A 13,587-nucleotide genomic window follows, 5' to 3' on the forward strand; every position below is an offset into this window, starting at 1 on the left:
GATCAGCAAGGAGCCCTGTGTTTTATGCAGCTTAGAAGTTGAGGAGATGCTTTTGTAGGAGTTGCTGGCACATCTGGGAAGCAGCAGCTGTCATTCCTGAGGGGCCAGAGCTGTAAATCTCCACCGCGGGAGTTTTTCCCATTGTCATTGAGGCTGTAAGACAGACAGTGGCACAGGTTTCATACTCGGTTGAAGTGCTGCTAATTCCGGACTCTCTGCTGGTCGCTCACTTGGGCTGATGTAGCTGCTTCTTCAGCCATCGGGTGAATCACGCCAAGGAGCAGCGGCTGAAAACCCTGGCAGAAAAATTAACAGGAGCTCCCTGATTTGACTCACTTTGCTTGTACCAGCCAAACCATCTGTGCTGGTGTGACGGAGAGAGCAGCATCAAAATGGGAATGAGCATTGAGAAGATGCTTGTCTTCTGTGGCATGGAGCATTGCTCTTAACAGCAATAAGGGCACAAAGGCCCTTGGTCCTTCTGACCAAGTGGACGTGTTCAATCCAGTCTGTTTGCTGGGGCAGGCTCATTCCCAGTAAATCTTTTTTGTCTTGTAAAACTTCATAGTAGCTTATGGTTTTCTGTAGGTGAACCTGCTGCAGGGCTCCTCGTTCTCCCTGGTGTTTTGAGGCTTTTCCAGCACTCATTCAGACTTCCTAGCAATCAGTGAGGCTGGGATACAGTATTTTTGACCTAAGAGCAGCTGTGATAACATGCCTTGTGCTTTACTTTTTTGTAAAGACTGACTGGCAAGGGAGATTCAGGTCTTTGCAGTTCTGGGTGTCCCTCACCTTCCCCATAACACCGTCTTCAGAGCTCACGTCAGTTCTCCTGAAAGCAACATGTAACTTGGGTAGGGTTTGGGAAATCAATATGTGATTTTCCTTCAGCGGGTACTGTCAAGACTAAAAGCAGAGTTCGGAAGTAGGTGACTTCCTGCTGCTTTTATTTGCCCAGGACTAACCAGAAGATCCCTTTGTGTCTCTAGGGAAAATGCCAAGGAGCTGCAGTGTGTGTGTTGGCTTGCACACCGAGTGCTGTGCCTGTGGAGTCGAGGAGACCTCTCGGATGGTCAGGGGAGAGTAACTGTTAGCTTGGAGAATGCTGTAGTCAGGCTCAAGCAGGTCACCTGTAAGAAAATGGGTCTGTCTGAAGTTTGCCTGGTACCATCTCAGACTTCATTTGCGGTTTCACAAGGTGGTGAAAGCACGACGAGACTTTGGAGTTTGAGCATCAGAGTGACCCTATGGTGGTACTCTAAGGCTGTCTACGAAGGTGCAGGGTGTCACCTGGGCCTGGAGGGATGCAAGGGACAGGTACTCTGATGAGGAATGAGTTTTGCCAATAACTGCAGTTCTTAGATATAGGATGTCCATCTTCCTTCCCTCTTCCTGAGAGCCCTCTTAACCTCTGGGGTTCCGTGGTTGAATGGGGTGACTGCACGAAAGGTAGAAGTGAGGAATGGACGACTGCACAGCGCATCTCAAAGCTCATGAGTTACTCATTGCTGGTTTTCTCTTTCAAATATCCTCACAGTCACTAGAGAAAGTTCAGCAGTCTCTCCTGCCTCCTAGGGATCTCCGCATGCCTGAAGGTTTGTAGGTAGGATGTGGTTTTGGTGGGAGGTTTTTTTGTTTTGTTTTAATTTAAGGATCCTTCACAGCTTACAGTAGCACTAGGCTTTACTGCATCTCATCTCTTCTGATCTCGGAAACCCGGCAGCCCTGCTCCTGACTGGGTAACAGTGGGGAGAACACCTTAGAGCTCTTGTCCTGTAAGACCGAGCTGGTAAGTCTTCGCCAGTGCTTGTTGATGATAAAGGAAAGCAAAATGATGGCAAGACATCCTCCTTTCTGCGCTGCTGAGCCTGCATGTCAGAGTAAAGATGTGCTGTGGTTTCCTGTTGTTGCTGCAGGGACGCTTGTTATTTCTGCATTAGGGTGAGCTATTCACAGAATCACAGAATGGTCAGGGTTGGAAAGGACCTCTGGAGATCATGGTCCAACCCCCCTGCCAGAGCAGGGTCACCCAGAGCAGGTTGGACAGGAATGTATCCAGGTAGGTTTGGGTTATCTCCAGAGAAGGAGACTCCACCACCTCCCTGGGCAGCCTGTTCCAGGGCTCTGCCACCCTCACAGGAAAGAAGTTTTTCTGCATATTGAGATGGAACTTCCCATGTTCCAGTTTGTGCCTGTTGCCCCTTGTCCTGTCACCGGGCCCCATCCTCCTGACACCCACCCTTTAGCTATTGCTCAGCATTGATGAGATCCCCTCTCAGTCTGCTCTTCTCCATCTGAACAGCCCCGGGTCTCTCAGCCTTTCCCCAGCAGAGAGATGCTCCAGTCCCTCATCATCTTCGTAGCTTCTGCTGGACTCTCTCCAGTAGTTCCCTGTCCTTCTGGAACTGGGGAGCCCAGAACTGGACACAGGACTCCAGCTGTGGCCTCCCCAGGGCAGAGCAGAGAGGGAGGATCACCTCCCTTGTTACTGTAAGTAAAATTCAGATTTACTTACTGCAGCTTTTCTGCTCCCCCCCACATTTTTTTTTTTTTTAAATTCTGCTGGATCATGTTTTAACCATTCTGCTAAATTCTGGAGTTACAGCCATTACTGTCCAGAAGTTGTTCGGTCCACCAACATATGAGGGCTGATAGTCTCCAGTGTTAAACTAGTCCGTATCCAGTGTTTGTCTCGTGAGAAATGGGGTTTGTGAAATGGGTGCTGCCACAGCTGTCCCAGACAGAGGACTTCATTGCAGTTGTTTGAAAAGTTGGTCTCCTGTAGGAGGTCTCGGTGGTGTTTGGCAAGTACTGCTGAGGTTCTGCTCACAATATGGCTATTCTACCTTTTTTAAAGACACCAGAACTGCTGGAGTGCCTTTCCCTTCTGGAGGAATGCAGTCTAACAGAGGGGACGCCACAGAAGTTATACTCAAACTGCATTACACTTGAAATCCGTTCATAGAGGAACAGGGGGGCAAGGTGAACGAATATTGGTGACTTCTCTTCATTTTTGTGCCACAAGAGAAAGGGATTTGTCACTGCAGCAGCGAGAGGAAAGACAAGGCTCTCTGATGGGTCTCAGCCGATGCAATGTTTCGTGCCCACTGGATGGGAGCATTTTCCTCCCAAGCCATTCTCTGGTTCTCCTCAGAGGAGCAGGATCTCCTCTTGATCGCTCCAGTCCTGTTGTGTGAGTGCACCTTGTGTCCTGCCCTCGTGTCCTTCCTGGTGGTCTCCAAACACACAAGCGTCGACCTTCTCAGCCCTTACACAAACTCCTGCTGCTGCCTTGCAGGATTAATCGGGAGCATTCCAGGGGCTTTGCTAAGTTAAAACCGCTGTTTTTCCAACTGATGCAAGGTTTCTGGATACATTTCTCCAGGGAACGGGATTGAAAATTGCTAAATTCATTCCACTCAGCGCTTCAGTACAACGTAGTCTTACCTATTTTTAAAGAAAAGGCTTCAGTGAAATAAACCCAAAGATGTGTTTAGTGCAGCAAATGAACCCCCTGGCTGCATAAACAGATCGATAAACGGATTTGTGTTTGCTGACCAGAGGAAAAATCTAATTGCAAGTACTCTGTACTAAACATTTGTGTTGCAGCTAGAGTAATTGTAATAATGAGAAATCCAATTTGCTTTTCTTTGAGTTTATTCTTCTTTAGGTTTCATTAGATTGGACTGGTGCAATGCACAGCCCTCCCAAGGCTTCGGCTGGTGATGTGTTCACGGTTTCTAGGTCTTCAGACTGAGATGTTCTTCATGGATTTCTTCAAATTCTAAATTATCACATTTGCTGTCTTTTGATATGACTTAAAACGGTTGAAATAATGTTGTTCCTGGTGTTTAGAGGCTCGTTTCACCTGGCAGAATCTGCTGCTCTCTCTTGGGCAGCCATCGGTTGGCTGAAGTTTGAACGTATCTGAATGGCGAAATAGCTCTGAGGTTGCCTCAAGTTCCAGATCTGTGCAGTTACTAACAGCAGCCGGAGGAAATAATCTTTCCTGCGTGTCCTGAAGATGTATTTCCAAGAAAAGTATTGTTGTCTCAGTCCTCAAGTGTTTTTCATTTGAGTGCATCTTTGGATTTAGGTAAAAAAGAGAGGATGGAGATCCCGGCATGATTGGACCTCCATGAGGGACAGTATTCAGAAAGGTAAAAGATTTTAGATAGATGAGAAGAAATACCCCAGGAAAACCAGTAAGGTTGGAGTCGTGTGAATGTGTTTTCTCCGTTTTGAGTGGAGAAAAACTGTTTCAAGATATCGAAGTCCTCCCGATTGCTGGTGACAGTAATGAAGATGGTAATAGAGAGTTCTTAAAAAGTTACCACTGCAAGGAGAGTAGAATTGTCACGAGCATTTACTGTCACTTTGAGTTAAAGTCAGTAAATTGTATAGACACAGCTTAGACGTCTCGTGAGCGTTAGTTGGAGAGTGGAAAATGAGTCCTCTCTGAAGGAAGCAGATCGGGCTGAGCTCTCTGTCTGCTGGAGGAGGAGGAGGAGAGAAGTGGTGGGAGGTTAATCAGGCACAGGCAGGTAATGATGAGCTGGTGATTTTTACTGTATGAATAGCTGATAAATGAGTCTAAAAAAAAAACGCTATAGAAAACAGTTTTTTGAGGCAATCCTGGTTAGAGTGGAGGCAAAACCTCTTGTCGCTGGGTTTCCTTGGGATCTGTCCATCCATGGAAGAGAGAACCCAGAGGTGTCTGTAACCCGAGATCGGGAGTTTACAAGGAAGTTGATGTCATCATTTGCCAGTTGACATATGGTACGACCCTGGTATTGTCTGAGGTCATGCCAATAACGATTGAACCCTGCGAGTTGTTTCATTTCACCACCATTTAACAAAGGCAACACCTAATCCAGAAGCCTGGTAGGAAATCTGTAGGCTTGAAATGTGATTTATGTCTCCCCATGGCAGCGGCAGATTTGGCTTTTTGGTTCTGTTTTTATAAATAGCAGAAAGGCCTTAGTTCTCTGAAGGGTCCCGAGTTCTGCAAAACAGATCAGTGGGGTCAGTTGCAATTGTAACCTTTATTGTGGTTTTTTCTACATTTGGAAAGAGTTTTTGCTATTTTATTTGTCCTCTTTTTAAACAAACACTTTAATGAGTCTCTGATCAAAGATTGTCCCTGTTCTAGTCTAACAAGTGCCTGATTTTTTTCTGACCATTCATTACCAGGATGCATTTCATCAGCTAAGGAAAAGTGATTTAAGGCAGGTCATGGCAAACTAGTTATATTTGAAAGCAGTGGGCAGAAAAGCTTGAATTTTAAGAGATTTTTTTGTTAACTGATTTTATTCTTGAAACGTGGAGGGGAGTGGAGTTTGGATGTGGTTTCAAAGCACAGAAGCGGTGTCTGATCTGCAGGAGGAGCCTCTGCTTCCTTCCTGAGCCCTCTGGCTCTAAGGATTTCCATTTCTACCCTGAATGAGTTCAGGAATATTTATAGGTTTTTTTATTCTTGTACTGGTATTTTCTTTATATCAAGTAGTTCATATCATTTTCACTCTCTTCTCTTGCACAGCTATTGCCGGTGATCATATATCCTGCTTCAGCCAGGCTGGGTAAGCCAGGATGTTTTAGTCATTGCTTGTAAAATAAGACTTTCTCTTCCCTGACCAACCTCATAGCGGGTTCCTGACCTTGAGTTCATATTTCCTGGCCACACCGTGGACTATCTGTGGTCAGGGGCTGGGAGCTGGGCTGTAACTCCGGGAGCATCCCACCTTTTGTTATAAAATCCTCCCGTGGATTAGCTCTCTTGCTTGGTGCCTTTGAGTCTTTTGAAAGAGAAAATTGCCTTCAGGAACAATAGATTGCAGACCTCAAACGAATCAGGACATACCTTTTTTAGACCTTTTGCACAAGAAAAGGGTGTTATATCTGGCTGTACGGTTGGTGGACTCTGAATTTTAAAATAGCTGGGTTCTTTTCTCCCTTACCAAAGGAAGAAAGGAATGAAAGACACAGAATAGCAGCCTTTTCCTTCTTTAACCACACACACTGTTTCCACTCAGTTACGTGTTTTTGTACATGACCTTAATTATTGTATCAAAATCTTCACTTCATTGCCTGAATCTCCTCAGGCTTTTTTTAATGCCGCTTGGGATGTGGCGTCCATGTGCTTGAAAAATTCACTATTGGTGGCTCCAGGAGGAGTGAGACCCCACAACACCCAGTGATTGCAGAAACCTTGCCTGGGTCCATTCGACACTTGATTTTTTCTGCTAAGCACGCTGCCTCCTCCACTCCTCTTTTACAGTGGATTTTGCCATGGTTTTCTTCCTGGCTTTGTCCACAGCCCAACCTTCACCTCACGCTACAGGAGATGTTCTCACTTCTCACATTACTGCAAATACGGTATTTTGGCAGAAATTAAACTCTCTCAGCCTGTCCTCCCAGCAGAGGGGCTCCAGCCCTCACAGCATCTCTGTGGCCTCCTCTGGCCCTACTCCAACAACTCCATGTCCTGCTGCTGTTGGTGGCCCCAAAGCTGGAGGCAGCACTGGGGGGGGGGGGTCTCCCCAGAGCGGAGCAGAGGGGCAGAATCCCCCCCCTCGCCCTGCTGGCCACGCTGCTGGGGATGCTGCCCAGGGTGCGGGGGGCTTTCTGGGCTGCCAGTGCATGTTGCTGGGGCGTGTGGAGCTTCTCACCCACCAACACCCCCAAGTCCTTCTCCTCAGGGCTGCTCTCCAGCCATTCTCCATCCAGTCTGGATTTGTGCTTGGGGTGGCCCCGACCCAGTGCAGGACCCTGTACTTGGCCTGGTTGAACTTCATGAGACTGGCATGGGTCCACCTCTCCAGCTTGTCTGGGTCCCTCTGGATGGCATCCCGTCCCTCCAAGTATGTTGACCGTCCGTGTGTGTGTGTGTGTGTCTCTAAGGTCAAGGACGAGACCACAGGAGGATCTGGTGACCAGAGGGACAAGGGAAGTCCCAGCCAGCTGCTGGAGAGATGGTTGAGTCTGAGGGTTGACCGAGACCGCTTGTGTTTGTGTAGGTGTTTGTAGGCTCAAGGCAACTGGGAAGACGGGGATCCAGGGTCAGCTACTGGTCAGGCTGGGCAGCTGAGCCCTGCCACTGGAGGGATCCACGCTACACCTAATGAACGCGTAGATCTTTCCCACTAATTCAGCCTCTCCCGCTGACAGTCTCTTGAAGTAATAATTGTGTCTCCTTCTCCTTGGGCAGATACAACTTGGAAGATATGAGGACGAAAGAGAGAATGGAAGAAGCAAAATGCCCCAAAGTGCCTTTTGGGGATGGGAGGAATTAATTAATCTGTGAAGCCATGCTGGGATGTTTCATTCTAATTATCTCTTTTGTGTTTCAGCCCTGGCCCAGTGTGTCCAACCTGGCCAAGGATTTCATCGACCGGCTACTCACGGTGGACCCCAGTGATAGGATGACGGCCCTCCAGGCCCTGAAGCACCCGTGGGTGGTCAGCATGGCAGCCTCTTCCTCCATGAAGAACCTACACCGTTCCATTTCCCAAAACCTTCTCAAGAGGGCATCTTCCCGCTGCCAGAGCACCAAGTCAGCACAGTCCACTCGCTCCAGCCGTTCCACCAAATCCAACAAGTCACGGCGGGTTCGGGAACGGGAGCTGCGTGAGCTCAACCTGCGCTACCAGCAGCAGTACACTGGCTGAGCACTGGGCTGGGACCTCCCAGGCGTCTTTCCAGATGTCTTCTCTGTCCCTCACTTGGTGAGGAACATCCAGGTTCCTCCCTCCCTTCCTCCAGGTGTCCCCCCTGTGTGGAGGAAAGGGAATGGCGTGGTGGCCATCCCACGGGGTCTCACGCAGGAAATGGGGGAGCCCTCATGGGTTCAGAGCCTCGAGTAATACACAAATGCAGGAGCCATGTGGGGAGAAGAGTTCTTTCTGCAGCCCAGGAGCTAGGTTGTTCATAGTTATTTATTAGTTCCAGAGCGTTAAGTTTCTCTCACTTGCATATGAAAAAAAAAGGAAATCACTTTATGGGTATGTACATGCACGTATGTGTGTGCACATACACGTGTGGGTGTGTATATGTATTTAAAAATTATATATACACAAATTTTGAGCTGGTTTAGTCAGATTGTGTGGTGCCTCTGCAGCGAAGCTGGGATGAGTCACGCGCAGTTAGAAGTAGGGTAGCTCTGACTCACTGCCGGCGTGCTGCCCACCCGCTCCTCCTAAAGAGCAGCCAGACAGCGAGGTTTCCCCCAAGGGCTGCCATCCTCCTGGTGACGTCAAGGGTGTGCTCAAGCTGTGCGAGGAGCTGCCAGGCAAATTGACAACCAGGCTGAAGCGCTGCGGGCTCGGAGCTGGGGTCCGGTGCCTTTGATCCGGGCTGGGTGGGTGCTCCTGATGGAGGGGTGGGAAGAGGATTGTAGTCCTGCCGGAAATTTGTGGTAGGCAGAGAGATGTCTTTGGCAAGACAGGTTTTTGGGGAGTTCCTTGCTGTCCCCTTTGAATTATCCTTCCCCTATTTGCAGCAAGACCAGTGCCTACCATCCAGGGTTTGTTGTTCTGATGGCCCTGTCATGTCTGTGATGTGTTACATGTCCTGCGCCCTTCAGACCGACCAGCGTTACTGTCCATGTCACTTCACCAGCACTTCAGTGGTTCCACGTATTGCTCCCTGTCTGCAAATTTTACAGGGTTCCCCTGCTTCGTGTGCCTGTCCGGCCTCAGTTCTGCAGTCCCTGCTCTGGGGCAATGAAGTGGTGGGATGAAGAGGTTGGGATGGCCACAAATGGCTCCGTAGCATCAGGGTTGGGATAGTGGTGCTACATCTTGAGTAGCAGAGGTCCGTTCTGTGATAATGCCCTGGAGACATTACGCAAACACCTCTGAGCTGTTAGGTGTGACTTAAGTCCAACAGGAAAAAGCTGCCTTTTGGGTTTCCTTGTGCTGGACGGGTGATGTGGGGGCCTCTTGTGAAGGACCTCTTGGGGAAGGTGAGTGCTGTAGAGCTGAGCTTTGTGCAAGCCTCCTGAGATATCTCCCAACTAGTTAGAACAGCAGAGTGGGGCTGATGGCACAGTCTCAGGGTGGATTCGGCCTCTTGTGACAGCAGAGACAAGATCTGCAGGGAAGGAGAAAGCTGGTTTTTGAAACTTCACATGAAAAGCTGTACTTTTTGCTTCATGCTGTGCACCTGGGAAGTGCTTGCTTGGCTCTGGGCTGGAGGTGGAGGCAGTGCAAGCTCAAGGGGCTGGCGAGCAGAACCTTTCCACCCAGGATTGATGTCTCTGCTGCTGTTTTTCAGTGTCAGCAAGGTTTTAAGCGGTTGGTCGCATCTCCAGGGAGCTCTAACTCTCTGGCCGCAGCCCCTCTTGATCAGCAAACAGCGCAGTTTCGGTGGGAGAAGACTGCGTTTTCTGTGCTAAGGGAAAAAAAAAAGGGAATCTCTGGGGATGTGCCTCCCACCCCAAAGCTGGGATGGCCCATGACCACTGTGAGCAGAGCTTGATGTGCCCAGCTGTGCGGTGGGGAATATGCCAGAGGAAACCTGAGGACAGCCCGTATGGGTAGCTGGGGTGAATTCTAAATCCTTTGCATCGTTTTGCCTATTATTTTGCAAACTCTGGATCCTTTGCAGGCTGCCCTTCCTCTGAGCGTCCATCCTACCGTATCACACACAGTCTTTCTTCCATCAGCATTAACGGATACCACAGAATTACCAAAAATGGTTTTTTTTCAGCTCTGTGGACTGCAAAAAAAAAAGTTTCTTCTGCTTCTGTTACCTTCTCACGTAGCCTTCCCTGGTTTGTTACCATGGACTATAAACTAGGTGTGATTTCTGACAAAACAGGCAGCTTGCCGTATTTTGCATCGTAAACAATTCAGTTCCGCTTGTATTACTGCAAACAGCTCTTCAGAAGCAGCAACTGTTCCAAGACAAGTATCAGCTGGAAAATTGTTCTTCCCCTGTAGGTTGAGAGATGGCAGGATGTGCTCTTGGAGGGCTTCTGGTTCTGAGCTGCTGCTCGGAAGAGTCTTCTGCGTGTTTGGAGCATCACACCCAGGCACTGTGATCTCTCTTCCCTCCTGGGTGCTTTCATGTTTATCCTTAAAATAGGTGTTTTGCCTGTGTGAGGAGGTCAAACTGATAAGCTGAGCCAAGACCTCTAGAACCTGATAGACCTTTAACCAATAGACCATCGAAACGCACAAATGTTGGGCAGATGTCTGCCCACACTGTTCCTTCGTGCTTTCCTTTGTGGGGGATAAATGAAAGTGGAAAGAAGGTGAGGACCTTGAGCTCCGGTCTGGCCGAGCTTGAACAAAGCAGAACAAAAACATTCTCCTCTGTGACAATTTTTTGCTTTATTGCTCTTTTCAGCAATTGGTTTTTCACAGGGAAAAGTTCAAAGCAGTGTGATTCATGGTGAGTTTGGGGTGGAAACATACTTGGGAAGCAAAATGTTGCTCTGTAGGTTCCTGGTTCAGTTTCCTGCAGTGATGTGCTGTGACCGGGCGGTGAATTGGCAGAAGGGAGGACCCTTTACATCCATGAGCAGTAGTGGGTGGCAGCAGCCTGCCTCTTCGGGGCATGGAGATGTGCTCCTCAGGCATCCCACTATTAGGGGATCACACCAAAGGGGACCAAGTCCATCCCATAAGGGGCTTTGGCTTTTCTGGAAAAAGAACCCCAGTTCTCTTTACAAATGCAATATTTTCTTGTTTGCATGGAAAAATCCATGTAAGAATTGGGAGAATCTTTATGGGCTTTCCTTCCATCATTTGATTACAACACTCTTGGCTCAATCCCTTTTCTTTTTCTATATTCAGTATTTGCAGGAACCCAGAGAGTAACGTGTGGGCAGAGGGGAGACTGGCAGAGCTCCTCCCATGTCCCTTGGAGCCCTCGCTCATCTTTCTGCTTTCACTCTGGCCGGAAAACTGCGATGGTCCGGATGCTACATAGCAAGGTCCGGCTCAAGGACAGTTCCTCAGGTGCTTTTATCCTTGCAGTTGTGTCACATCTTCAGCTGGCCAGAGGGACAGGCAATAGTTCAGGTGCCTTCAATCTCTCCTCTAAGAGGCTCTTCAGTGTGAATTATCTTGATCATCTGTCCTCATGTTCCACAGGAGCATCTCAGCTCTCAGTTTATCTTGACTCTCAGGAGTTTACACTTTTCAGGAGTGCCTTATTTGGGGATTTTGGAAGCTAAAATCTCTGAAATGTCTTTTCTTTTGTTCGATTTTTAAATCTCTTTGTTTGGCTCTTAATGGTGGTTCTTAATTTGGCTCATAGGGGTTTTTGCAAGACTTCCTCTGGTACTGAAGTAGCCAGTAGAACGCAGGTAACAAATGCATGTTCCAGACCATGGCTGAGTTGCCATCTTTCTATCAGCTGGGGTGCAAATCTCTGTAAACCATTGCTTTTGTTTTGTGTACGTCCGTTCATACAATGAAAATGAAGCTGGAATGACACCTAGTGGCAGATTTTAGTGTATCGTTGTCCAACTACAGCCTTCTTCTGGTTATGTGCCCACTGTTTCAGGGTGAGATGCTCTTTTCAAAGAGTGTGGTGTGCTGGGTGATGGTCCTGAACCAAACCTGCAGTCCCAGATGTTCAACAGCTTTCTCAGCACAGCACCGTTTTCTCCTCTACTGTTCCCAAAGAACAGCATTTTTAGCCCACCCCGCTGGAAGGGATGCTCAGTGCTGGGGCAAAGACGTGTGCAGTCACCCCCCCAGTGTCTAAAGAAGATGCTCACCAGCACCCTGCTGGGGTAACATCTCAGGGGACAGTAGGAAAAAGTAGAGACTGAAGGTGCTGAGGCTGGCAGGTTTGGGGCTTTCTCCCATCATGAGATGCAATGGAGCAGCTCAGGGTGTTGCTTCCCAGCGTGTTCTGTTTCAGGGAAATGCAGTTTTAAGGAGTAAGGGGAATTACCATTGATTGTCTTTTGGAACTTAGCAGTACTGTGTAAAACAATCCCATCGTTTCATCCTGGGAGTTTGGCTGCTCTCTTGGGGGAGAGAATTATGGCTTCAAAGAACGTAGCCTGTTGATTCTTGATTTTTTTTTTTTTGAGGATTATTGGAAATGAATGTGAAAAGGTCTTCCAGAAATAACATTAGGTGGTCTACAGACTTCCATCCAGATTTTTGAGTACATAAAGTATTTTTCTATGTATTTTGCTACAGCAATTACTTGTCCATGTTTGATTGACTTCTCACCCTTCTCAGGTTTCTAAAAAACCGACATATGAACCCTGCGGTGGTAACCCTTCCCCTTCCTTCAATCCATCAGAAGTCTGTGCTGCTTAACACTGAGGTTGTGAGAGCATCCAGATGCTCCTGCCAGTTCCTGGACCGTGTTCCTGGAAACATACAGCCACCCGTGAGGGAAAGGTTTATGGCCTTGTGGTGATAGTACGCCCAGACAGAAGGGCTCTGACCTGCTGGCTTTGGTGGTCGTGTGGAAACCTGCTGCAGTGTAGGGCTCGCATTACATATTTGTTTTGGAAACTATAAACTCTAGAACTCTTAACATCGGATATTTTCTTCTTTTAGGTCAGATATTTTCTATTCTGGTAATTTACATTCTTTCTTATGCCCTACTCCATTTCTCAATCCTGTTTCCTACCAGGGTGTTGGGCTGAAGTACTTGTAGAGTCAACTTTTCTGCGATGCGCAAACTGGAATAGGAATGGTGGTTAACTCAGCTACTGGGCAGCAACTCTGGGTTTGGCTCCACAGGAGCTGTGGCGAGTCCTGGAGCCTGGTAAAAGTGTCTGTGTGATGCCTTGCAAGGTGGGAGAAGGCTCCCTCACAGGACCCTGCAGTGCAAACTCAGCTCAAGATTGTTTTATACAACCTAGGACAACCAGTGCGTCGTGGCGGTTACAGGCTTCTTATTGGACTATGTGGGGCCATATTCCTATTTGAAGTGACGATACTAAAGATTTGGAGGGTTTGAGGCACGGTAAATTAAAATCTCAACTATTTTGACTTAATGTAGTTTTTTAAATGATGCAAAGCGACACAGAGATTGGCTTTCGGGGAGGTGGGGGGGGCAAAGGAATCACCCTCTGGAGGAGCTGCAAACTGTTCTCTAGTGGCAGTGTGAGCCCTTGGATGTGCAGGGAGGGAGGTTGTGTCCCGGCCTCCTGCCAGCTCAGCTTCATCCTGGAGAACATCACAAAGTGCCTGTACCCACTCAGTGCCGGATACCCAGCCCCAACTCACCTACACCACTCTCGGGAGGTTTTTGGTGCTTTTTCTGACCACTTTCAGCCTGGATTAAGGCGGCAGCTCTCGGGTGCTGCGGAGACAGGTGCCTACATGTCAGCTGTGCCCTTACTGAGCAGTAAATTTGCCCCCCAAAAAATGTGAAGCAGCAGGGACATGCAAGTGGCAACAGCATCATGGAGCATGGTACCTTCCCACCTCAGTGTCCGTGGGGTGGAGGGAGCTCTGCCTGCCCGCTGACAGTTTCTCCTCCTCATGCTGTCCTCTGCTGCGTGGTTAATGCTGTAGATCCCTTGTGCGACGGGCGAGCTACCGGCTCCTGTTGCAGATATCGTTGCACTGTGGTTTTCTGCTGAACATGGAGGATGTTGGTTAG

General features: G+C 48.4%; 1 protein-coding gene across 1 annotated transcript in view; it reads left to right on the plus strand.

Annotated features, from left to right (window-relative positions):
• PSKH1 (protein serine kinase H1) overlaps positions 1 to 7,975 on the plus strand; it is a 30,672-nt gene extending 22,697 nt beyond the window's left edge. Inside the window, exon 2 of the mRNA XM_074151954.1 lies at positions 7,350 to 7,975. Within this exon, the coding sequence (XP_074008055.1) occupies positions 7,350 to 7,667 (318 nt within the window). The 3' untranslated portion in view covers positions 7,668 to 7,975. The remainder of the gene's footprint in view (positions 1 to 7,349) is intronic.
• The last annotated feature ends 5,612 nt before the right edge of the window (positions 7,976 to 13,587 follow it).

Source organism: Numenius arquata, chromosome 8 (assembly GCF_964106895.1).
Source record: "Numenius arquata chromosome 8, bNumArq3.hap1.1, whole genome shotgun sequence".
In the NCBI taxonomy this organism is placed as follows: Eukaryota; Metazoa; Chordata; class Aves; order Charadriiformes; family Scolopacidae; genus Numenius; species Numenius arquata.